This window comes from Channa argus, chromosome 7 (assembly GCF_033026475.1).
Source record: "Channa argus isolate prfri chromosome 7, Channa argus male v1.0, whole genome shotgun sequence".
In the NCBI taxonomy this organism is placed as follows: Eukaryota; Metazoa; Chordata; class Actinopteri; order Anabantiformes; family Channidae; genus Channa; species Channa argus.
Window position 1 is genome coordinate 6,793,163 of NC_090203.1, and position 27,079 is coordinate 6,820,241.

Consider the following 27,079-nt stretch of genomic DNA (forward strand, 5'->3'; position numbering starts at 1 on the left):
GTCGTGACTAACAGCCTGGGCAGATTGGCTGCTGCCAAAGCTGCCTCCCCAGCCAAGTCCCCACGCACATGACACTCAATACACACACTCGGGCCTGCAAACCACAAAAAAAAAAAAGAAACACACTCATACAGTACACACAAACACACATCACCGCGTCTCCTGCTGCTTGGATTGCTCTAAATGTGTTTATATTGCTGTGGATGGGTGCGTGCAGATGTTAGTATAATTTTGAGTCTGCAAGGTTTAGACGTGTGTGCAAGTGCAATGAAGGTGCGTGTTCGTTGCTTCAGTTGATTGTGCAACTATAGCAAGAAAGGACCAAAACAATCATAGGCTATTAACTTTTGGAAACGTCTGGGAATCAGGTCAGGTAGTGTGTACAGTAGAGTCACAGGGTAGTGATGGGCGTCAAGGCCGATGCTTACCCATACTGTACAAAGCAAAGGACATTCCCACACAAGACCAGAGATCAAGTCCTCTATGAAACATTCTCCTAACCTGACCACTAAAACATTATGTGCATGACGTTATATTGTAAATTGATTTTAAGCCTATCCTGACATTTTTTCTAAACCTAACCATGTTTATGTATTGCCTAAACGGATTGGTTTGGAATCCATTGTTTAGATAAAAAAAAAAAAAAAACTAGTCTAACACTAGCCACCATGCTGGTGTCATTGCAGAACACAGCGGCCGCCATTTTGGTGCATGGCGCCAAAGGGATGCAATTTAAATAGAGCTCTGCTGGCCTGGGGGCACGGTTTCAACAAATGCTCTTGTCAGTCATATGAGGGGGTGAGGACAAACAGTGCATCTGGACAGCACTGCCTAACTGCTAGAGGGCCGGAGGATTAGGTTATTAAGTTAGGTTAGATTATTAAGCCAACGCTATGGCCTACCATTGAATGTGCATCCCATTGCCTCAAGCATCCATCAGCTACACTGCATGTGATGGAGTTGAGACACTAAATTATATTTATGTTTAATATACAGCGACCAACACCCAATATATACTATGTTGTAGTATACCATAATGAAGTAGATTAGAATTTAAGCAAACACAAATATTTCCTTTGGAATAGGCACCATATTAAATCTATTAAAGCGATACGATTTCAAAACTTTCAATACTAGCGTTGAAGCGGTAGCTGAATGTCAGTACAAACACAAAAACACTTTAAGCTCGTAGTCTTCATCCTTTTTATTTATCTCTTTTTTACCTCATTGAGTATTCTGCATTGTGATTCTTAAGTCGTCTTTGGGTGAGTAGCCACAGTACTAGAGCATCTCAATTTATTGACAGTTTTTCTAATTATGAATTTCTAAACTCTTTGAGGTTACTTTGTAACTCTTTCCAGCTTTATGCAAATCAAGAATTCATGATCATAAGTCTTCTGAGATCTCTTTTTTGGTGAGGCAAGGTTCACAACAGCAGATGCTTCTTGTGAATAACAAGCTCAGAGTGTTTGCAAGTAAAACTCCAACCCACATTCCCAATTTTGCTTTACTAACTGGACTCTTTTGTTGATGTTCTTATTGTTTTCATTATTAGTTAATTAGATTGTGTTTGTGGATTGTTGTAGCTTAGATGAAGATCTCATCACGTTTATTTCACACACTCTATAAATGCTAGTAATTGACTTTCCAGTTTTCTTTCCATTGTAAAGTACAAAAGAAACCGGGAGAGGGGCAGCAAAAATATGAGTGTATGAGTTTGAGTGGCATCCTTCTTTCTGTGTGGGTTTTTTTCAGTGTATATGCATTTTGTGGGTGTGTATGTGTGTACACATATGAGCTGGGCAGGTGAATGATGAGCACTGCAGTGCTTTGGTGCAAGAGCTTGTAGCTAGAAATCACAGGGGGATCCAGGTGTCTTGTCCTGTGCCTCATATACAGGGGAGGTGCGCCCCCTCCTTCACAACATGTGCACACACACACACACACACACACACACACACACAACTTGCAGATATCAAAAAGAGAGTGTGAGGTGGGAGGAGGAGAGAACCCTCACATCCTTTTAACTGGGTCTCATACATCACAGACAGCGGCATGGCAGGATTATGTTGTCAAGTGAACAAAAAGTGTCTATGTGTATGTACGTGCGGTCCTCTGTATGTGTCTAATGTGGTGCTGCCTACAGTAGGGCAGCTGGCGAGCATTGACACAGCATTGTTGGAGACGGGATTCATAAAGCCACCTCACAACACAGAGACAGCTGAATGACTTGAAAAGGCTCATCTGAAAAACTGAACAGGTGGATGAAAAGCTGAAACAGAGATGTAAAGGTTTTATAGCGAGAGAAAAGAAGCACAGAGTGTGTTTGTGTATGTATGAGAAAGACTGAGAGTGTGAGAAAAGAATTAGGATGCTTCAGTAGATTCATCAAGAGACAGACAATGAAGAAAAATGCTAGAAAAATGCATTTTGATAGCATGGGGGAAGTGAAGTGGGAGTATATTTAGAGGCGGGGGAGAAAAGATGGAACCAATGTGTGAGAGAGAGGGATGGGGAAAGAGTCCATCATAGATCTGTGGTCGCAGTCTTCCATCAATTATTAACGCTGTGCAGATTAGCAGCCAAGCCGACAAACGATGCAATGATGGCTGTCAGTTCCCCCCCGCGCTGCCGCCGCCTACCTCAGAGAATGATGGAGAATGAGAAAACAACATAGGGCGAAAGAGAGGACGGAAGACCAATGATGAGAGATGAATTGTAAAAAAAGTTGGAGTAAACTTGTGTGGTTTGTTTATTCGACCGGGAGAAAGATAGAGGGAAGGACGAGGCCTGTATGAGTAAGGGATGAGTGTAAGTGGTAATATGGACAAGAGAGGAGAAGAAGTACCGTACAGTCATCATCTGCTTTCATCATCACATGAAGTAGAGTTTAGTTCAGTTTACATTTGGGAGACATGAAGACAGCTGTCCGGAGGGAATCCTTTGAGATGTGTCTAAAATCTTAGGTTAGTAGTTGTTCCTATAGAATCTCCAGTTGTTGACCATTAGTAGCAATAAACCAGATCAGTGTGCACCACTGCTTTTTGTGCGGTGGCCATCCTGCTCATCAGTTAGCCATTTATCAGGGAGTCAGAAGTGACACCCCCATCTGTCATTTCTGATATTAAGTCTTATGGAAGCCACATGGATTCGAATCTTTATTAAAACGGCCCATTTGTTTTCCTTGACTTTCTCCAGACAGTATACGTACTTTTTACACTTAAGTCTGTTTCTTACCACCTTCTTTCCTCCTTTTCTTTGTAACACTTCTGCAGTTTCTCACCATTAATAACAGAATCTAAAAAAATCCAAAGATTTATAAATATTTTAGAAGAAGAAGCTTTATTGATCATTGAGTACATATACACTATTAAGTCACAATAAAATTTGTGCTCTGCATTTATCCCAGAGAACTACTGCTTCTTACGTTTCTTACTCAAGGGGCTGGAATTTGATGTGTCAGACTTCTTTATCCCAGTCGGATGCTGTACGCTTTGAGGCACTAGGCCACTCATAAATACTCTACCAATAAGGTGCCTAGTTATTCTAAACAGACTTGAGCTTTGCCTGGATTTGAGAAGAAATTATGACAAGGCAGCATCGGTTCTTTAAATCATGATCTGTGAACTACATCAAAATCAAAAGATTAAATAGTTCACAAACGACATCCATAAAGTGGGATATTAATATTTTCACTTGATGGCTTAGACTTTTGCGACTTAAAACTTAAAACTGGAATAGATCAACGGCTTTCGGCTTGTCCCTTCAGGGGCCGCCACAGTTGAACATGTTGAGTTTTTACGCCCTTCCTGCCCCAACCCTCCTATTTTATCCGGGCTCTGCAACGGCACCAAGGTTGCCCTTGGATGGCTGGGTGGGGCCAGACCTGGTGGACCCTTGGCCCAACCACTACCTGCAGGTGTCTCTGCACCTGTTGGTGCATTCAGTAGTAGTAAGAAGACTTCTTCCTGTATGTTTCTTGTTATGTGCTTTTCAAAGGTGCCACTATTGACATCATTGTTTTAAATGTTGAAGTTTTAGGTTTAAAGTTTAGTTTTTGAGTTTAGTTTAAGTTTGTGCAAAACTTAGTATGTGTGAATCAGGTCTTGTGAAATGTAATGTGTAATAGATTACAGATATTAATAATGTATATGATTAACATTCAATCAGCATTTCATATTTGTACTTGTGATCAGTAGCTCTGCTTCATTATAACATGAGTAGTTTTGCCTTCTGAAAGAACAAAAAATACAGATTGATATTTTAATTATTTTAACTTTCGATACAAATGCTCACATCTGAAGACAAATTCTATAAATGATTCAAGACTAGGTAAAGACTTCATAAAATGCTATCAAATCCCTCTTTTATTTTTTCACTTTAAATGGACCTCATTCATCCAGCACTTTTGTACTTCAGCTGTTAAACTGCCTGAGCCACCAGGAGAAAACTGGGCTTCAGGATCTCAAGGACATTTTGACAAAATGAGCCGTGGATCTGAGACCCTGCAATTACTCTCTTTACCAATTGAGTCACAGTTGCCCTAACATTAACTGTTATTTTAAAAGAATTATCTCAAAAAGTATCGATTAGTAGTAATTTTCTTTGATCTGTACTTATTTAATTGTGACTATGTATAAAAATCTCAAAGCAGTTATTTGGTGATTTGCAGATAATGACTTGTTTATGACTTGAGACATAAAGTGTAGAACCTGGACAAAACAATGACTTTGTCCCAGCTCTGTATGCTATTATGACACTATAATGTAAATTGTATTCCTGTTGCCCAGTTGTCAGTTTGTTTGGGTTTCGAATGATGTTTAAATGCGGTTGTTCAGAATTTTAATTGCTTTGTTTTAGTAAAATAATCCAAAATATGGAAGTGCAAAAAATGTCTGAAAATTTTAATTTTTCTAAATTAAATATGTTACCGAGCCATTACACCTCCAGTAAAGGTGTTAACCTCTCTTTAATGGAGTGCAGCAGCTACGCAGGAAATAATGTAACACCGGGGAGAATATATATAACTTCATTTCTACATCAATAGTCTGTGTTGTTTCCCTGGACATCCCGAAAACCCCCGGGTCTGGGCATTTTTCTCTCTACTTTATCACAAGCGCTTTGTTTAAAATGTCACAAGTACAAAAGCACAGCAAGGTGATGCTGCCCACCTCCCCCAAAAGTTTGAGAGTAAACAGAGGACCTGAACTTCTGACCTCTGCGTGGGAGAACAGCCTTCACCCGGGGCACTGAATGCAACCAACATTGTCAAGGGACATGATGCTGATGACGAGGCAGTTTGTCTGTAGAGGGGAGAGAGACAGGAGAAAGGGGGAAAGCTTTAAGGTGCAAGTATTTGCTTGGCTTTAAAATGAATAATGGTACATCTCTCAAGGGTGGCACAGCTGGGACGCCCTTGAGTTGGCACAATTAACCTATATGCCCATTGGTACTATACATAGCTCTCTAAAGAGGTTGCCATAGAATAGTGTAGAGCAGTGCCATTTAAGCATGTTAAAGCTCCCAGACTTGATAAATCATTCAGTGATACCTCAGGATGTTCTGACCACATAGGGATCCCCACACAAAATTCACTGAGCGCCCACAGTCTTCTATCTGATGCCGCTGTATCTACAGTATGATGTCAGAGTTAAGGCTCAGGATTAGGCTGCAGTTACCAAACACGTGCACCTGACGATTACACCTGAGCTCGACACGGCAGCATGTTTCTGCTGTTGCTCTTTTAACAAACTTTCCTCTAATGATTGATCTGTAGAACCTGGGAATGGGGAAAATGACCTCCCCCTAAAAATTTAACTTGGGCACACACACTTTCAGTTTCACCTTTCAAATAAAATGATTTTGATTGACGAATCCTATCTATTTTATGTTGCAATCCCTTAAAATGAATATGTTTGCACGACTTACTCACACATTGTTAATGACAGTAAATAGCTCTAATAAAACAGGTTTGTTTTAGCTGAATATTTTCTCGACACCTGAACTGAGATGAATGTACCCATTTTTTATTCAAAGCAGGCAAAAGTTACCAAAACACATTTGGTGTAGCCAAAACACAGGAAACTTTATCCGTTTTTCCATTCTGTAAATCATTTTTTGGCCCCTCAGGTTTATCCTTGTGAAGAGGTCCAGACTAGACTGTTTTTAATAAACTGCTGCAGGACCTAAGCTCAATTTATGTTTCTAAAATATTTTTCTTGAGACTTTTTCCTGAACAACAAGGAATTGTTCCAAAACCTTGCTTCATTCATCACCTCGCACATGGCTCTGTTATTAGTGTGTTCATCCACTCTTTTATGTGTTTTAGGCTTTTAGAGGCCAAGGGCAGAACGAATTAAGGAATCCTGCATTGTGAGTTGAATATAATAAAGGCAGATAGGGGTGTGGTGCTGCTTGAAAAGATGGGGAGTGAAACACAACTTCGGGGGTTGTTTTCTATGCCTGAAGGCTCCCTTGAAGGAAAAAGATGTTTTAGGGTTGCCAGAAAGAAACAAGCCATTGGCATTAACCAGCGACCCACTGAGGAAAAGAAAAAGAGGGATGGTGGTGAAGGAGAAACTACATTAAAGGTGATACATGTGACCACATTGGCTCTCTGTCTGAAGAGTGTACATCAGTATTTCCCTATAACATGGGAGGAAGTGAGGGTTAGGCGGGAGCATATTCAGCAATCTGTTGGTTTATGTTCTCTATTTAAAAGAGGTGAAGGCAGACGGTTTATCACTGCAGCACGGTGCCTTTTTTTCCTCTCTTTCCGTTTCCCTCTTTGTTAGGGCAGGTCCTGCCGCCAGCAGCTGCCTGCTGCACCATCTGTGGCTGCAAAGTGACCAAAATTCATTAGTGGAGAGAGGCAAAGGAGACGAGGAGCAAAAATCTACCAAGAGAGTGACATGCAGGGAGGTAAATGGACAAGGAGGGAAGCGAAGGGACAAACAGGGCAAGTGCAGACAGGGTAGCAAAAAAACTCACATTTCAAGTTTTTTTTTTTAAATAACACATCTTTCTCATAAGAATGCGGAGGAGTAGTAATGAGGGAGAAGGGGAAGAAGTGAAAGAGATGGACTGAGGATGAAAATGGAGTCTTAAAGGCTGGGGTGCACTGAGAAAACGAGAGTAGGGAGAGATGATGCAGAGCAAAAGAGAAAAACGGGAGGAATGGAGTGAAGCAAATGGAGAAATGAGGCGGAGAGGAAGTGACAACAGAGAGAGGAGCTGCAGGAGAGGGGAGCCGTCGAAGGAGAGATGCTGAGGAAGAGGAGGAGGGCTAACGGGGGGGCCTCTGTGTGGCAGCAAGATGTTCTTTGTGCCTGTCAGTCTGACTAAAGATCAGGATTTGTGTGACACATCTTTACTAAATCTCCAACAACGACAGTTTCTCTGCCTCTGTATTCGTGGCTCTCTTTCCTATTTTTAAATTTATATCTATTACCTAATTCTACCCCACTTCTCTTTTGAAGTTACTCATACGATGCAGTGGTCAGGTGACAGGAAGCACTGAAAACTTGCAGGTAGACGGATTAACCGTTCCCATCAAGCAGGATGCTCGTGTCTCACTTTAAAACCCTACAGATGTCTGTTTGCCTTCTTTTTCAGGAACTCGTTGCAATTACCCTCTCTCACTTTCTCTGCGTTCTCTGAAAGCGCTTCCTCTGCCCCACCTCTCTTTCTGTCACCTCTTCAACCTCCCACCTTCCGTCACCTCCTCAACCAGCTCTCACACCGTCATCCACGGTATCTGCAGCCCTGAGTCATGAGTCCCACGAGGTCTGCGAGGTGACAGGGATCATAGAGCTCTGTGGAACTTGTATGCTCAGATAAGCTGCTGAATTAGAGGGTGAAGAAGATCAGCTGTGGCATTTCAAGGGAGAGGAGATGAGCAAGGAGGTGAGAAGATAAAATAGCAAGGAAGGAAAAAAGGGAGTGTAAGGGGGCTGAAAAAGATGGCAAAGGAGACAGGTTAGGCTGGGGTGGGGGAAAAGAGGGTACGCAAAGTAATTGAGGGTAAAGAAGCTTGGAAGGAGAAAGAATCTAAGATGAGTAGTTAAGTTTGGTGCAGCTGTTGAGCTTTTCAGCTGTGACACACCACTCAAATTTATACGCAATTTCAGAAACTGTGAGTAGAAAATCTGGGTTCTAATTTGAAGCCAACATTTGTAAAGAGACCTTGTAAAGTTTCTCCCTGAATTGTTTTAAAATGATTAGATTATTAAAGTGATCTTTAAGGTGATTTTGAACTCGCTTCTTTTGGTTCTATTTTGAGTAGTATGTGTCAATGAATGCCATTAAAGTTCCCTCTGACTTCCGTATACTTCCTACTTCTTTCTGAAAAACAGATGACATCACTTGGAGGATCCTTCAGTTCAGATCATGTCATCTTCTTTCTCACACTATGAAATTTGTAGTCATGGTCAACCTGCTTTTCCAGAGCTCCTCCAGATGACATCATCGGAAATTCTAATGATAAAAAAAATCCTCCGGGTGATGTCATCTGGAGGTAATCAAAATGTATGTTGACTGACAGGCTATTGGGCTCAGCGCAGTCGAAAGATGAAGGGTCAGGCCTACAGTAGGCAAACCTCTGCTCACGGACACCGGTGCAAGTAAGACATCGTTGTGGAGACTTAAGCTGTCTTCCTCTACTCCTCATCTTCATCTTGATTTTCTCCCTCTTCAGTAAAGATATTATTACACCAATTTCTTACTTTCAAAATTCACTTTTATAAAACACAAAATCACTAGAATTAATACAATGCAATACGGATCGCTGCAAACTGGGGACAGCAAAGATGTAAAATAAGTCCTGGAACACAATGAGCATCAGTGATTGATGATAATTCACGTAACACTTAAAATAAATCTGAGGGCGGATTTTTCCTATTCTCTCCATCCTATTCTTTGTTCAAAACATTTTTTTCAGTCAGGCTCTGAATGCACTGAGTCAGGCACAATCGTGTCTTGCTGGAGGTTGACTTACGTCTCAGGGGGTTGATTTTAATCCTTTCCCCCTGAATCTTGTGCAAAATGGGGAATAAACATCTGTCTAATGTTTTGTCGGGTCATTTGCAGATTAAGTTGGTGCTGATGCCGTACAGAGTGAGTGAAGATAATGAGACAGCTTGTAAAAAAGGTTAGAAATTATGTGTTAAAAACGATCCTGCGATGACACATTTGCTTGCTCAGTTGCTGAACAATAATAATAAAGGACATGTAAATTAAAAGAAGCTGCCTTTAGTTTGTGTTAAACTAAATTACAGCATGGTATCAGCTTCCACTTGATTCATTTCCATACAATGATTTATACTCAGTCTGTGACATTTGTCCCAGCTGTTGCACAGTCTAATAAACATTGATTCAATATAGACTTGCCCATAAATTCAGAATTCAGAATTTTTACCTGTTCTCATTGATTGTGTCAATGTGATTTATTCTTGTCAGAAGTGTATATCTTCTCGAAACTGCATTGATCAATCTGTTACAAACATATCACAGTAAAAATTAAACCAATATTGAGCTTTGCAAAATTATTCCAATTTTATGGGCAACAGTGTATATACTAAAAATATAATGTAATATTGTAAAATGGTAATAAATATAATACGTTTTCATTTTTCAACACTTACAGCTGTCAAGGTAAAAGGTTAATTGAGAGTGTGTATGTGTCATACAGATGAGTGAAAGGCAGGAAGGACAAACAGAGTGAAATTAAATGCACATTCAGGCAGTACAAATGTTCCTTTGTCATCAGAAGTAACAAAAATCAGAAAGCAGAGTGTAAAAAGAAAGTTGTGGTAAAATAAGGAAAATGATATCATTGCAAAAGTTTGAGCGACCTCTTTATGAAATGTTCTCTAATACTTTGTACATCCACCGTTTGCCTTTCAAACCTGCTCCAACCTGCTTTGGTACCCTCTGAGCAGCACTTGACTCTGTTCAGGTGTCATTTTAGCTCATTCTTAATGGCGTGATCGTCCCAAGTCTTCTAGAGTGCTTGGTTGTCTGCCATGTACGGCCTTCTTCAAATTTATCCACAGGTTTTCAATGATACTTAAGTCTGGAGACTGAGAAGGTCATGATAAATAATTCACCTTATTCTTTTTAAACCATTCCGGAGTTGACTTTCCATATTTCTGGATTCTAGCTTTTGTGGTTGGTACTGGCGTATTGTACCTAAATGCTTTTAAATACTTTTATATTCGTTGCTTTATGAAGGTATATTAATTACATTTTGATGTCTTCTGAAAGCTGTTGTTCCTGATCCATATTTGTTTTGGTTCAAGCAAACTGCTTGAGCCTCATCAAGCATTAAATGTTGACAGTTTTATTTAACGATCAGACACCTGATTTTACATATTAAAGTTAATTACCTGAAAAGTGTATCCAGGGGGATGGAAACTTTTGTACTGATATAATTGCAATTATTCCATTATATCTGTCTTTGTTTAGATCCCTTAACTTTTGTTATTATTTCTGATGAGGAAACAACATTTGCACTTGCTGAATGTGTATTCGATTTTATGTTGACGAACAAAATTATTTATTTTGTCATTTTACCTAAACCAGATGCAAAGTTTTCCTCTCAACTACACCTGAAAATCATTTGTTGTGCAGGTATATACATATGAATAAGGAAATTATGCATACTTCACATGTGTGCTTGTGGCAATGCAGTAAAATTGTTTTTGCAGCTCATTTACACGAGGGAGAGGGGAGCCAGAGATCATTTTCAGTGCTTCACACGAAGGAGCATTAATCCAATTCAAACAGCTCCAAGGAGACGGCCCTCTAATAACTTATGGTGACTTAGGAATTTGTTTATGTTTGTAGAAGTGCACTGAAAGATTAATAACCTCCACAACAGGAGTTATACAACCTTTACACAATAAGAAAACGCGCAAGAAACTGATGTGTAAAGATAAATGAAAGGCAAATTAGCCAGTGGCGCTGTATTTAATTATACGTTACTTCTGTTGCAGATTTAGTTATGCCCCTGATTACCTCATATTCCTCCATAGCCTCAGGCTTTGGTAAAGCAGCTTCATCAGGAACATGAGCCAGCAGATTCATCAGTGGCTCAGTCCACCAGGGCTGACATAAATGCACAGCTTAGGTTTGCCCCAAGTAACTGGCTGCATGCTTGTTTCCTCTTCAAACAAGACTATGACACATTAATTCACCTTTACCTCTCTTCTCATCGCGCTTTTCTCGATTCTCAGTAATTTTTCAACGTGTCATACACAAGACCCCTGTCAGTTCAGCTCAGCAGCAAAGCGTAAATGGGCTCTCTATCTATATTGCTCTTTTCTAACGCTCTGGCCACTCCAAAGAAACAGCAAAAGCATGTCATCACCCTGGCTGAAAAAAAGAGATTGGAGAGTGAAAAGAGAGGGAGACTTGTGTTCAAAGTCGGTTATATTTTTAACTCAGCGGGACTCAACAAGATGAAGAGAGCAACCAGGGAGCGTGTGAGCAAGACTACCATGTTGTCGAGGGAATGCAAAGGGAATTTCTGCAATTTCAGCTTCCGTCTGGTTTGATGAAAGAATGCAGAGCGGAAAGAAGGGAGCTCCAGTATTTGCCTATAGCCAACCAGGTAGCTCACAAAGCAAAATGACATCAACCAGACTCTCTTCAGCCTACAGACCAAGGCCTTAGCTCGTGGTGGCAGTTTGAGTGCCTGCCATGGGCTCTCCAGCACAGCTGTAGCCAAACATAACTGGCACGGCAGCCGTGTGTGCTGGGGCTACCCGTGCCGAGTCACAGCAGTGGAGCAACAATGGCAAAAGCTGCTGCGATTCCGAATGCAAATGAACCCCATCCACAGCTGTAAGGATGGCTGTGGGCACAGCAACGCACTGTCCAAGTGCACACAAACAGACGAAAGTATGCAAACACACACATGAAAACACACACTTGAACACCCACACAGAGATTCACAAGCACACACACAGCAAAAGGATTTGCACAAGGTTGCAAGTACACTTATAGTATGCACATTCATTTTTATGTTTTCTCTCTCTCACACACACACACACACACACACACACACAGACACTCACACTTATACACTCATACACCGATGCTTACATCATCTGTACTAGCCAGCATCTTAATGCACTGCACCATGCCTCCCTCCATCTGCCCACCCCCCCAATCTTCCATTCCATCCCTCAGGAGCTGCCTCCTAAGCAGGTGTTAGCTGATTTCTGTTCCCTCAGGTAATTCTGTTTTGTTCATTGCAGCAAGTACTGCTGCTGTGAATTATCTTGACAGCACCTTACTCATGGGCTGTAGCCCTCTGCTTCTGCCCCTGACTCGTTTCCTTTTCTTTCCCCACACCATGCAGCTCCATCCTTTCCTCCCTGCCTCGTTTCCCACCTTTCATTCTCACTCTTTTACCACCCCCTGTGGTGCAGGTAGCGAGACCCCTGGAAAAGTAGCCAAGTAGTCCGGAGCAGCACATCAGCCCACACACATAGACGCACATGCACATAAACAAATGCTAAGATGGACCTGCACACGCATAATAATGAATTCATGGATGCACGCAAGTGGTTAGATGAATCCCAGGTGCTCTTGAAAGCACCACATTCCAGCAGTGCAGTCATTTGTGCATTCATTGAATTTGGAGTGTGTCTATTGCGAAAACGTTGCTTCTCCCTTGTAGCCAAAATGTTGTTCCCTCTTGTTTTGCTGTTTGCAAAAGGCATAAACAAAGAATGACTTATTTTCGATTGCTTATTACCATGGAGGCTTCAGACAGCGGCTAATCGCCCTCCATTCAAGTCATCACAATTAAGTGGTCTTATTACCCCGTTTGAGTATATTACATATTTTGCATATTTCCACAGAAATATGTCGTTATCAGTATGAAATGAGTGGTGGGGGGAAAATTAATAAGCTAAGTCAGTGGTGGTGCCGTAAAAATCTAAACAAAAGCTAAATGAGATCTTTTATTCAGCTCCACATTGGCTCAAGACTTTGTTAGAAATTCACTGAAAGCATTGGCAGCACATCATCTTTTGTCTTTGATGGAAATTGCACGATTTCATCCCTTTCAGTGCAAGTTAATGTCCGAATTAACAGCGGCGGTAATTCTCGAGCCCTCGTCAAACTCGCGATTTGTCATTAGGCCTACTTTTCAAGAGTGTCATAAATGACCATTGGCAGCTTGTATTGCCTGGCCACCCACTTCACAGACATACTGCCCAACACTCAACTGCCTTTTTGATGCCTCATTCTTTTTGACTCCACTTTACAGCCAATGGTCCTATTGAAAACAACTGCTCCCTTGCTATCGCACTCCTTTGTCTTCTGTCACTATTTCCCGGTAATTGCTGTTTTTATTGTAGCCTCTTAGAGGCTCAAGTGTAAACTATAGGGTAACCCTCACCACCGTGCTGGAAACGCTACCACATGGCTGGAAAGATTTGTCCCATCTCACAGCATCTGACAAAGCTTCTATGAAGCTATGGAAAACCAGAATATATTCACTTTTTTATTACTGATTATTTAAATATTTAGAATATTTGTACAATACAAGATCAATTACATCTTAATACTATGTATTTTAAGTCTGTCAACGAGCCACACAAACATTCACACCTACAGGCAGTTTACTCAACATGCATATTTTTGGACTGTAGAAACAAGTGCACAGGGAAAAACCCACACACCAGGAGAACACACAAACTCTCCATAGAAAGGTCACAGCCAGCATGTGGATTTGAACCAGGGACATTCTGGTTCAGCGCTTTTGGTTTAATGCTAACCACTCCACCGTGCTGCTGCTGTGTCCCACTCAGTGATTCCAAAAGACATTAAGAACATCAACATTTTTTGTCATATTTATGTATCAGAGTGATGTTTTTGTGTTATGTTGTTGTGTGTTGTGTTGTGTTTTTAATACTTTATTTTTTAATGCTTTTATTTTGGTGGGTATAGAGTCAGTTCTAGTGTTACATAATTTATATGTATTTTGTTTCTCCCTGTATTCTTCTATACCATTTGTAATGGACATCCATTAATCACACAACTTAGGACATGTTCTGTGCCAACAGGAAGTTCTATTATTATTATTATCTGCTAGCGCTGAACAATAGCGGCCTTTGGAATTATTGCACTTCCACATATGATCACTTGATGCACACTGGCCCTAAAAGGAATTTTTTTTGGGGGGGGGGAATCTTAAAAAAGAAGTATGGACATTTTATTCCCATTCATGTTTGTGCTCTTCAGGCAACAAAAGCATGAGGATCATCCAGGTAATTTTAAAGGGTAAAACACAGATAACTTTTTCTATTCATTATTATTATTTTATTTATTTATTTTTGGCATATGAGCTTTGCTCCGATATGTGGTTCTAATCATACATTCGTACTGCATTATTCTTTCTACGTGGACAATCCTGTACACATTTTCTTCAATCTGTTTCCTTTAGCATATTTTGTTGTAAATGGAATGTTATCTTGAAACAATAATTGTAAAGTTCAATGCATCATAATATTTGTTTTTGTGATTTATTTTTACTTTATTCGATCTGTCAATTTTTCTAAAGTACAGAAGTTTGTCCAGACAGTTTGCTGGCGTGAACAGAGCAGAGCAGAGAGTTATGCACATGATAAAAGTGGAACACAGTACATTTCATTAAACATGAACAAAGGGGGATTTTTGTGAGATCGCAGTTATGTCAATCGGTGCGTAAAACAACTTATGTTTACAACATAACTATAAAGAGCTTAACGGGCATCATGACTGGTCTTTAGGAGGAAATCAAGTGATGCTGGAGATGCAGGAGATCACTTCCTATTCCCAGTTTGCTGCTGCCAGTCCATTAAATATAAGAAACAATTGTGGCTGTGATTAAAAGTCATTTGGTTGCAGTTAGTACCCCCCCCAAAAAAGTCATTTTCTGTTTGACCTTCATTCTAATTAGACCTTAAATACCATGGAGCTGTCAGATCAGAAAACCGTTTTATTTGTTTAACAGCAGTTTGTAGAACAGTCTGGAGAGCCATTAGACATATTTGTTTAATTTAAAGCCCTATATGGTACAAATATTCATAATAAAGATAAATTCCTGGTAACTGGTATTTGTCTTACAAAGGAAACTAATTAATTGTACTCAATCTCAAGCAGTGCATTTTGGGAGGAAGAGCTGTATTTGGGTTTTTTTTATTAGGAAATTTTGATATATTTATTAGAGATTTGTATCACAATGTCCTGTAAAACAGATCTGAATATAAGACAGTGAGAAGCTAATATGTTCCTAGTGTTTCATTCTATCCATCTTTTTTAAATATACGGTCTTAGGATCACACAAAAGGGGAATTCACAACCGTGAATTTACTCAGCATCCTACACGGCACCATGCTGCTGTTGTATTACATATAGATATTATATTCCGTACTTTGTTGCTTTTTAAGTACGTTATTGTCAGAGGGTGTAAGCTGCAGAGCTACCTGAAGTGAATCAGTATTTTAAGCTTCCTCTTTTAAAGCAATGGTGCACTTGTCCACAAATCTGTCAAATTACCACTGCACAGGGTATATTTAGAGGAGTCTACAGGGCCTTTTGTAAGATGGGTGTGTATGAGGGGGGGGGGGGAGCTCGCTGGGAAAAGGAAGTAACAGTTTAACTACTGTATTGATTTCACGAGTGCTAAGGGGTTTAGGCGTCAGTCCAAGGAAAATGGGGGGTAAAAGAAAGCGAAGTGGGTCTTGTCCCTGGTTTTAGAGCAGTCGGCTTTTCTCCCTGGCCACGCTTGATTCAATGGTAAAGATCTGTGGCTGCCCATTGAAGTTGTACAACTACTGCATTGAGTACTGTATGGCTCTGTGCACTCTGCAGTGCTCTATTGATTGATGTGTGAAGAGGGATTAGTGGGTGGGAGAGGGGAGAGAGACGAGAGATGAGGGAGGCAGGGAAGGAAGAGATGCTGGATGGGAGGGAGGGACCAGAGGAAGAAATGTGGATGCAGCATGTGTACAATAAAAGGGGGCAGATGTCACATCTTTGGTAAGGCCCTAGGGTGGTGCTCTGCTTTTCTGTAAATGCTGATTGTTTTGGCATTCTTGGAAGAGCAAGCTGTGTTAGGAGTTCTGTGTATGTGAGACTTTTTATTTTATTTTTTTTTGGAATATGGAGACCCTGTGAGGCGAGCCAAACATATGACCTTGACTGAAGTGCAGTTAAATGTCCAAACAGTCCTCTTGATGCCTTAGATCACAGCGGTTAATGTTGAATAAGCCGCAGTCACGTAAACACTTATTTCAGTCAATCCACCACATTCTCCCAACAGGAAAAACATCTTTGGTCTGAGAGGAGGAAATAAATGACATTACAGACACATTCAAAACAATTCATTCACCATGACTTCTCTGACATCTCTTAGATTTCCTGTCAAGTGGAATCCTGCCGACATCCATTTTGCTTCACTAGCAATTGTGGAGAGCAGGCGACCTGCATATCCATCTTGTTATGCTGTTTGCGCTTCGCATCCAGTTGGTTTCTCATTTCTGACTCATCGCTGTCTCCCTGCTCTTCCCCGTTGCTCCGTCTCTGCCAGGTGGTACTGAGGGTGGAAGGAGCCAGGAGTGTAGTTTGGGATTCCATAGGGGGTATCTCATAGGGAGTAGAGGAGCAGAATGAGTAGTGGAGTGTAGAAGATGATGCGAAGGAGGAGGTGTGCAGGAAGATAGGGCTACAGAGAGGTGGACATGAGGTTAGATTTGGGCCGTCCAGAGTTAATGGGATCAGATGAGGAGGAGAAAGGGATCTCTGTGCTGGTTAATGTTTAATCCCCCACCCCCAGCCCCTTGTCTCCTGCCTGAGGCCCCTTGCATCTGATAATCCTTGGGCTGCTTTGCTTCATCATCAAGGTGTCGGAGGGAAGTGCCTCTGTAAATATTTAATTGGCTGCAGCATGCCAGTGTTAATTATGCGGGTGTGTCTTTCCTTTGCATTGCTCTGTGCCCCAGTCTTACTGATTGTGTCCTCGTACTTTTCCCTCTTCTCCATATCAATGCTACTTTTCTGCTCCTTCTCTAACTACACAATGGCAGCACTGCTATTATCACCTAATATTACTGCTATTTTATCTGTAGAACTACTGCGACCTGTATTGCTTCTAGTGCTGCAGCTCCACAACATCCTGTGATTGTAAATTCTACTACAGCTTTTCCTCGTTCTCAGTGACTTTTTACCCTGGCTGTTTTCTGTTTTCACCTCTTCCAGCCTTGTGTTATGTCTCTCTCCCTCTTTCCTTTCAATTTCTAAACCACTGCAGCCTCTGTTAACATAGATTATTGTTATGAGTTTCATTATAGTCTCCGCCGTTATCCGTCTTGACGCCAATCATGCTTTCAGAAGTAGCTTTCACTCCTTTCTGTGTTTATTTGATCGTCAAGGGCAATGCGAAGTAGATGAACAGTACAAAGACACCCTTGCAAGGAGTGCGCCGGCTAAAGTTGTACAGCTCAATAGAGCTCTACTCATAGGTGTCTGCCAGTAGCAAGTGCAATTACAAACAGGCGTGTGTAAAAGTCAAGAGAATACAAATCACATAATAGATGTCTCGTGGGTACTGAGCAAACAGCCTCGCAACGCTTTTACAGACAAAAGACACACTGCAAGAGAGCACAGAGACAATAACACTGGACCACAAGTGGAGGGAATTGTGTGAATGTCTACCTATGGGCCAGCAATAGATAAAGTATTATCCACAGATGAGCAAAACAGATTTCTGTTTTTGCAGGCCATATAACAACTGAAGTGAGTGGCCACAGTATAGGTGAATTAATGGTCTGCCAGCCCAGTGTTTTCCTCTGTGTAGTCCCTCAGGCATGTCCATAAAATTTTATTCTCTTTAAAATGCCAGACAAATCTACACCCAAGGCTCAATACCGTGTGCAGACAAAGGCTTAAGGGGGGTCTTTACACGTGCGTACAGTATGTATGGTATGGTCTCAGACGCCCCACTTGTGTGCCAAAAGAGCGGGTCATAGCAAGGACAAGCAGTACCAGGAGCTTGGACAGACTGCATCACAAACAGAGATGGGGAAATTCAATATGCCGGTGGCCAGGCCAAAACCAGGAGCCACTGCAGTGTTCACCACCACATGGTTATTTATCATCATCTCTATTCATACTCAGCCCAGTCTGGTTTTATATTGACTTTGGATTTTTCTCTCCTATAAACCAGTGCAGTTTAGGTCTAGTTAAGTAGTCTATTAAAGCCATAAATACAAAAGTTTATTTTTTGTTGGGTTTTTTTTTTTTTTTGTGGGGAGTGGGGGGGATTAACATTGTATTGTGTTTCCACATTTAGAGTCTGCAGGGCAGCCAGTGATTTAAGCTTCCCTGTTGGCAAGCACCCTCCTTTCTGGGTTGTCAATGGGCAAGACTCCAAAATGCTCCTGGTGGGTGCAGTTCATCTGCCTGCATGCTGAGCCCCAGGAGGTAGCAGAGAAAAAGGAGAATTTGAGATGGGGATCGATAAAGCCAAGAGAAACCGAGAAACTGAAAGTCTGGTCTGAAGATTCTGTTTTGGCCACTCAACAGCACACTGCTGGGTGCACTCTAGACTCATTATTGCACTGTTTGATCATGTCCATTGTGTTTTCCCGGCAACATTTGTATTAATTGCCCAAAAGGGATAAATAATGTGGAGGGAGAGAGAGAGACATGCACTGTCTATCAGGCACATAATGCTTACATCTTGTTGTTGTACACACACTCCCACTCGTATTTAAATGAGATCTTTCAAACACACACACACACACACACACACACACTGTACACTATCTGTAGAAGCAATATGAATTTACTTCCATATGTATTTCATGTTTTTATTACAGTGTGATTGCTTTGGCTAATTTTCACAATACAATTCATCATGTCAACTGCATCAAATCAATTAATTTTAGCCCTCAACTTGTCATTTCTAAAATATTATAAGAATATACAAAAAAAAAATAAAAAAATCGGTATCCATAGTGGAAGAATCACAATTATAATAGTGATCACTTAATTTTGTATCTTGCATTATCATGTGGATGTGTTTCATCGGAGGTCATATTCTTAATGTTTGGTTTATTACTAAATAGTAAAATAAAACATATTTAACAAAGGAAATATCATGTCGACATTGCTAATCAAGACACAGTCGATTGATTATTTTGCACTTCTGCACGTTACACATGGATTTTGGGGGTTTGTGGTAAGGGAGAGTTTATCCCTTAGGAGGCCGCGATCACACCAGCATCCAGGATAATGTATTGGTTCTTTGGGCCTCCTACTTTTAAGCAAATGATCATACTTGATTGCTTCTCATGCAGTGCTCTGTGGAATAAGGGTGTGTGTGTGCGTGTGTGTCTGTGTGTGTGTGTGTGTGTGTGTGTGTGTGTGTGTCTGTGTCTGTGTGTGGGTGTGTGTCTGTGTGTGTTTGTGTGTGTGTGTGTCTGTCTGTGTGTGTATGTGTGCGTGTGTGTCTGTGTGTGTATGTGTGCGTGTGTGTCTGTGTCTGTGTGTGTATGTGTTCGTGTGTGTCTGTGTGTATGTGTGTGTCTGTGTGTGTCTGTGTGTTGGTGTGTGTGTGTGTCTGTGTGTGTATGTGTGCGTGTGTGTTTGTGTGTGTCTGTGTGTGTGTGTGTGTGCGTGTGTGTGTGTCTCTGTGTGTGTGTGTGTGCATGTGTGTCTGTGTCTGTGTGTGTTTGTGTGTCTGTGTGTGTCAACTTGTTTGTCTGAAGACATTTTCCACAGGGGAATTTAAAGTGAATCTTTGCTGTGTTCGCTGACACAATGAACTCTGACAAACCTTCATCTCTGAGCTGGTTTTGTGCATTTGTGTATGTGTGTGTACCCTTGCATTGCTTTGATTGGTCCTGTGATCCGGTGTGTGAGCAAAAGTGTGGGCTGCATGTGTTGACCTGGTTATCATGTTGTGCAGCGCCTGTGAGTGGAGGCAGGGTGATACAGGTTTTAGAATGTGAGGTGCCAATCGAGCTGTGAAAATGGGAATTGAGTAGGGAAATGGGAATAGCTCCCCGCTGGTTTGTAACCTTCGCAATGTTGTTTGGAGCATTCAGCATATGCACGCATCATTCATTCAATCAAAATGTGTGCATGTGTATCCCTGTGGTTACTTTATGTGATGGAGAACGTCTTTTCCTCTATGTGGGAATCTGTAATTGCATATGTGGGGTAGTGGTATTTATGACAGCATGTCACCCCCGTCCCCAAGCCCGAAGCCCTGGAACTGAATTGAATTAACCTAAATAAAATCTAGTGTGTAGAATCCTGAGGACTCGAAAGGGAACAGCTGAGGGCTCGAGCTGAGGTCTCTGTGAGTCTAAGACAGGAAGCATGAGCACAGCAATTCTATGCGACATTGCTCCACACTCAGAAACCACAGATAATTGAGAGCTCGTGACAGTTTTTGAACAGTGGACGCGATGGCTAATGTGCTACACCCCTCCCCCAAGGCTTTCAAAGAGAGGGAGATTGAGCCAGTTCCGAGATCCTTGGCCCGCTCTAGATAGGACAGCAGCCGTGGCAGCAGCAGCACCCATTAATGTGATTACAGCTTTTAGCGAGAGATTTTCGGTGGCACTTTTCTTTTGAGGAGTCATTACTTTGTCCTTTTTTCTGCACCAGTATGTCAGCAAACAAACATACACACTCGCACACCTGAGCCACAGACGCCCGAAACTGCACGTATACAGACAGGCCTGAGCGACATATGTGTATGTGCACCAGTGCATGAGTTTACGCATGATTATATGAATATAAAAAAATTAAAGAGCTGCTATTATGGTCCCTTTTAAATTCATTTGTATAAATTCTGGGTGTATTTTAAACAAATCACTTTTTATTCAGTCGGTTTGGAAACTGTTAACATAAAAGTTGCATTATTCACAAGCTCCTACTCTGTTTGGCTTGGGGTGAAAGCCAGCCAATGCAAATACAGCCCAATAAATAATATATATTCTCTTACATTGTTGCTGCAGCTATTTACTGGCAGCCACTTGAAACATAAATAGATTGTAGGTAAAGAGTGATCTGCAAACTACAGCAGAGCGTGATCCTGCTGATGCTGGATAAATCAGACCTGTATGCGTCGAAGGGTCATTTCATGGTCTTATCCTCATATTTGACCACTTGTGTGTGATGTCACAGTGGGAGAAACTTCAACAGCACCAAATCTCCAGGCGGGAGATTTAAATAAGCTAAAAACACAGCAGAGACATAGTTGAGTAGTTGCATAACACAACCGGGCTCCCATTTCGACCTTATTCCACCCCAAAGCTCTTATTTTGATGTTTTCCATCATAACAGCTCTTTAACACCCAACACATATATAGTAAGCCACACTTTGACATTTACGCAGCATGCAGAAAAAGAAAACAGGCATAATTACTCTTTTTTTTAATACCTGATTATTATTTAGTATAGTTGGCACTTTTCAGGACTTTCTGCTTTGCAGTTTGAAAACCTTTTTATTAGCAATTCATGACATGCATTATAATTCTGAAGTCTCTCTCACGCTACTCATTATTTTTTGTAATCAAACCTTTAATTTAAAATCCACATTTCCTGTCCATTTAGTAGTGCATTGCCATAATTTTGAGTCTTATCTGTTAGCGGATTCTGCATGCTTAACGTGTCTTTGACTTTGTGCAGCTATTTAACAAACCTTGAGGTGCTTCTTAGCTTGTGACTGCAGCGGCTTTATTTCATAAAGTCACCGTTTATTAAACCTCAAGGCTAGACTGCAGCAAATGCCTATTGAGATATTGAGGTCATCTTGCAGGTAGAGGGAGAAAAACATTAGAGATGGAGGCCCCCCTTCCTACAGTCTTAGGTATCCGGTGTCCTACTGTGGCAGATTGTGACTCTGTTGGCAGAGTTTCGATGGACCGAGCCAGGTGTCTTAGTGGGGAGCGGCCTGCCACAGTAGGCCTGATCCCTGCCAGCATATAGAGGTCTTTGGTTATCTTTGTCTGCAGTCCAAGCAAGTTCACAAAAATGACTTCAAAGTTTCCCACCTGAGTGTGTCAAACACACCCCGCAGATGCCAAGTTTGTATTTCCTCTTTTACTAATGGCTCTCTGGATGCGTGTCTGTTCTTGTTTGTGACTTTAGAAAGGAGGAGCCTTTCTTCTGTGAGCGTGTGTGTGTGTGTGTGTGTGTGTGTGTTGGTAGGCAGGATGAGCATCCCTTCTGTTGCCGTTGCGGTCCTTTCATTTCACGCTCCGGCAACTCTGCGTGAATCCTCTTCCCTTGGCTCATTATCAGCGCCGTTCAATGAACGTGCATCCCACCAGAATGCAGGGTAAAACCAAATCATTATTCAAGTACGGGGGTCAGTGCAGACATTGTGACTCTTTTGTTCAGTATATTTATTATTTTCCCTCCAGAAGTAAGTAAGGCGGGATGCAGGGCACACCCCCGCCCAACCTGATTTGGTGAGGTAGGTCGATCCTCAGCTACGTGACCTGAGATTGAACGCGACCGGCTGAGCGTCTGCTACCATTATTGGACGCTCATTGCTCCCCTGTTTTTCTTGGCAGGGTCCAGTGTGCACGGAGCAGAATTCGGACACCTGCCGGACAACATTACAGTGTTGGAAGGAGCAAACGTCACTTTGAGGTAACTCCTGATTCTACACCTGCACTTATTAATTACATGAAAACCATGTTTGCTTTTTCCCCACCTGCCATGTCGGTTTATTGCCAATACTCTGTCACATAACTTCCACCAGGCTGCCCACATTGTTCCATATTTTCTGGCATGGCTAATTGAGTAATAATACCAGATCAAATCATTTCTAAAATCTTTCCTGTAACTTAAATGCACAGATCAGTTTGGTCGGTGGACCCCCTCTGCACCCAACAACACCTGTCTAACTGTGAGTGATAAAGTGGAAATCACAGCTTTTCCCACCTCCCAGCCAAGCAGAAAAATAGCCAACTTGCTTTTTTCCATTGCATGGATGTGACCTAGCTTGGCAGAACACTCAGCAGTGCAAAAAAAAAAAGAAGAAAAAAAAAAAATCCAAGTCAACATTACTTTCATCACCTTTAAGCCAACACCTCTCCAGCTCTCTGAACAAATCCCTCTTTCAGTTCCCTTTTTTCCTTGAAAGAAGAGTGAGCCCCCCTCTAAAATCAAATATGTAATTACAAAGCCGCGTACAGTTCTGTCAATATTTGTTAACATCGGCAAGTCTCTTTCAAAGTTGGATATCAAAGAACCAGGATGCTGATCTATAATGTCATCAGGACGCGTAGCCTGGAGATGTGCTATTGACAATGTGGGACGTCAGATCCATAGTACTTATTTGGGTGTTTTCACAACTACAACTCTAAATTGAATGCACCGGAATAGTGTGTGCTCTAAATGTCACCTTTTATCTTTATTTTGCAGTTTGGCATCAGGAAAGATGTGAATTACAAGCCCAAGAAGCATCGTCTCTTTTGTTTCATGCTCTAAACAACGTCACTTGTTTACCAGAGCACATAATATTAAAACCTTTTTTTAGTGTTAGTGGTAATGTGCTGCAGGTGGTTTCCAGCCCTAGTGGCTTTTGGGCCCTGAAAACAAAATTCTATATAACCAGTCTAAAAAAAAATGTTATTTCCTTCTTATTTATTTATTATTTCTTCTGAGTTTATTGTGTTTAAAACATTTTAGGTTCTCAAAGATCTTCCGATTATTCACGAGGATTTCTAAAAGTCTGAAAATGTCTTTCTGCTTATACTTGATCTCACAATCTCTCCAGGCCAGGGTGGGGGCCTGTCAGCAGTTTGGGAACCACTGCTCTAAACTGTTTTCTGAATGCACGGGCTTTAAAGCTTCATCAGTAGAGATGTGTTTGGATATTTTTTAATCAGATGTGTGTCAATGTTTAGTCTGCGCCGGACAGCTAATAGCCGACAAAACAAAGAACCAAAGAGCTTTATAAATAAACTCTATTTTCATGTGTAATTACTTTTGTCCAAGTGGCACAAATACTTGTGTTATGCCTGAGACAGTGCTGTTGTGTTGGCTTTGATGCGGGCCATTAGGATGAGGCACATTTGATGCTATTATTGCTCTCATTTCCTCTGGGCTTGTAGTCCTGTAGCAACATCATCAGTGCAGAAGTGATTAATTTTAAAAATAGATTAATAGTGTTTGTACACAGATAATGAATTTTTATTGTGGGATTTCATACTATGTTGTCTCTTTATTTAATCCCTTCAAACTGAATCTTAATCAAAATAGTTTCTTTTCCCTTTCGCTTTATTTTCTAACCTGTGTAAAAATCAACGCACTGTGTTCTTCCAGGTTTAGCAGTGCTGTGATTCTTATACACTGCGGTGTCACTGCCACTGACTTGGCAGGGAATCTAAGATCTACCTCAACAGTAATATTTATCCAGGTCATATCAATTAAACATGAGGACTACACGTTATTAAAGTAGTTGAAGCTGGGTAAGGACATCTAGTGGCCAAGCTAAGAACTGAAGTCAGACCTTTGGGCCACGACTCATCTTTGACAGCTTTTAAAGGCAGCTTTGATTGACTGGTTATTGATCGGCACAACATTGTTATGCGACTTTCCCATACCCGTCATAATTGCCATATGTTTCCATTCTATATTTACTATGTGAGTGTTCATTATTCTGGGCATATGGCCAGTCAATGTACAGTATGTCAACATCGTATGACTCTTTTCATCAAAACAAATAATGATGGTACTGTATTATTGCCTTTCTGTGACTGATTTCAGTTTACTGTGTTATATAATTTCACCCATTGTGCTCCACCTGTGTAGGTGGGGTGCATAACTGTTTGCTCAGTTAAACTATGTCACCCAACAGTGAGCAGACCAATAAACTAGAACGAATGGAAAAACCGGTCAAAGTACTCCGACACTGCTTTTAAAACACCAAAAAGGTGCTATTTTGGGGGAGAGTGGTATTTTATTTACCCCAAGATACATTGCAGCTGTTTGGATGACTCATAGATGTTTTTGATGTTTTCTCCCTTGACATTCATTTGTATATGTGGCTACAACTACTAAAAAAAACAGACACAACAACTTTTGGGCCAAGCCACTCTAGAAGATAACAACTAATGTAAAAACACCTCTCAGAATTTAAGCCTCTATCCCAGTCAAATCACAATGTGAAAGAAACTTCTCCGCTGTTCTTTTCACAGATGTCGGATCGACGAGGAGGTGACCCACAAAGCCTGGCTCAATCGCTCTAACATCCTGTTCACGGGGACAGACAAGTGGTCGCTGGACAAGCGCGTGACGCTCCTCAACAGCAACAACAGTGACTTCTCCATTCACATCGACAAGGTGCAAGTGACCGATGAGGGGCCCTACACCTGCACCTTCCAGGCCAACAACAAGCCCCGTATTGCCCACGTCTACCTCATCGTCCAAGGTCAGCAGCGGAGTTGTTGCAGAGAGCACGAACTAAAAGTCGTGACTCATTTCCCTTATGTATCCAGAGCCTAAGGGTTGGACTACAAAAAAAGGGAACCCGTGGTACTGTAAGCTTAGTTGGATATAAACATGCACTAAAAAGCTTAATTATGTATTTCATAATTCATCCAAGCATAGTGCTGTCTATTGGCTATGATTGAGGTTTGACATGAGGCGAAGCAATTAATATTTTCTATGGTTATGTTTCAGTGTCTCTCTTCAGTTAATCTGTGCTTGCATGCATGATAGGCACCTTAGCACCTGATGTTTATAATGTTAGAGTATTTAAAGGGTGGTCTTTATGGATATATTCAAATGTAATTACTTCAGTATGGCATGAAAGCAAAGTTGGCCCACATATGTGTGCAGCTACAGAAAAGCAAGGTAAAGTAAGTGACAAATAACCCGAAAGTCATGTTGCACTATGAAAAGATGAGCCTGTTTGCGTTTTTCATGGTGGTTGTTAAGGTTACTTGCCGTTATAAACAAAAAGTTAGGCAGATCAGATGGGTGAGGATTTGTGTGGAGGAGACGAGGTACACAGAGGGCTGTCCAACTGCCTGACTAAATAACTGACAGCACAGAGCCATGACTGGGGCTCAGTCATCAAGCCAGTAAGCTAAGTGAGTGAGAGTCTGGCTGATCCTGAATGACACGTTGTATTGGCTCAGATCTCAGACCTGTTCCACCTCCATGTGTTAGTTGTTTTTTTGTTTTTTTACATATTTTGGACCGTGTGTTTAGTGCAGATTGCAGTTATTCATCACCAGCAGGATGAAACTGAAAACTTTTAACAGGATATATTAGGTCCATTCAGCACAAGACCTGGCTCACAGCTCACAGGTGGCAGAGACAATATCAGCCTCTCACTAACAGAGTTTTCACGTCGCACTGCAGCCAAACAAAACACTCTTGTCTGCAGGGTCCAGAGCTTGGCACAGATGTCCACATATATACCTAATTCCAAGTCGCCTGCAATTTCAGCTCTAGCTTGATATCACACAAAATAATTACACCCTCAAGTCAGTGCATCAAGCAGGAGCAGCTCCAGCACCACTCCAATCTGTGTTTTATCGCTGCAAGTATTAAACTTCAGCAAGATAGAGAAAAATAGGATCCTCGGTAGATGCCTCGCAAAAAGCAATCTCAGGGCCAAGCTCATTAAAAACAATGATAATGGGTCATTTAAATTCAAGAGCCATCTTGTTATCAAACTAACTAAATGCATAGCGCTCAAACAGTTTGAGAGTTTGGGGCAAAACTCTATTCAGGGGTGGTCATTCATTTAAAAAGTAGAAGTAAAAACTTCTCTTACTACCAAACGTCCTTCTACAAATGCCCTTCTCTTCTTTAAAGATCAAATTAGATTAGATATCAGACAAAAGAGATTTTAATACCCACTTGCTGCAATTTAGAATGGGGCATTTGAACTAGACGGTCAAGCATACGGTGGTACAGTTCAGTAAGCACTCAGACACAGCTCGTTAATCAGCTGATTGCCTGTCTGTGTGAGGTGCAGGGATTTGCATCGTAATTTAAACCCAATCATAGGTCGTACCTTACCAATAATTTACAAATCAAA

At 41.3% G+C, this 27,079-nt stretch overlaps 1 protein-coding gene across 1 annotated transcript in view; it reads left to right on the forward strand.

Annotated features, from left to right (window-relative positions):
* Window positions 1-27,079, forward strand: part of iglon5 (IgLON family member 5) — a 95,478-nt gene that overhangs the window by 55,817 nt on the left and 12,582 nt on the right. The window contains exons 2-3 of the mRNA XM_067510617.1: window positions 22,590-22,668; window positions 25,224-25,456. Coding sequence (XP_067366718.1) covers window positions 22,590-22,668; window positions 25,224-25,456 — 312 coding nt within the window. The remainder of the gene's footprint in view (window positions 1-22,589; window positions 22,669-25,223; window positions 25,457-27,079) is intronic.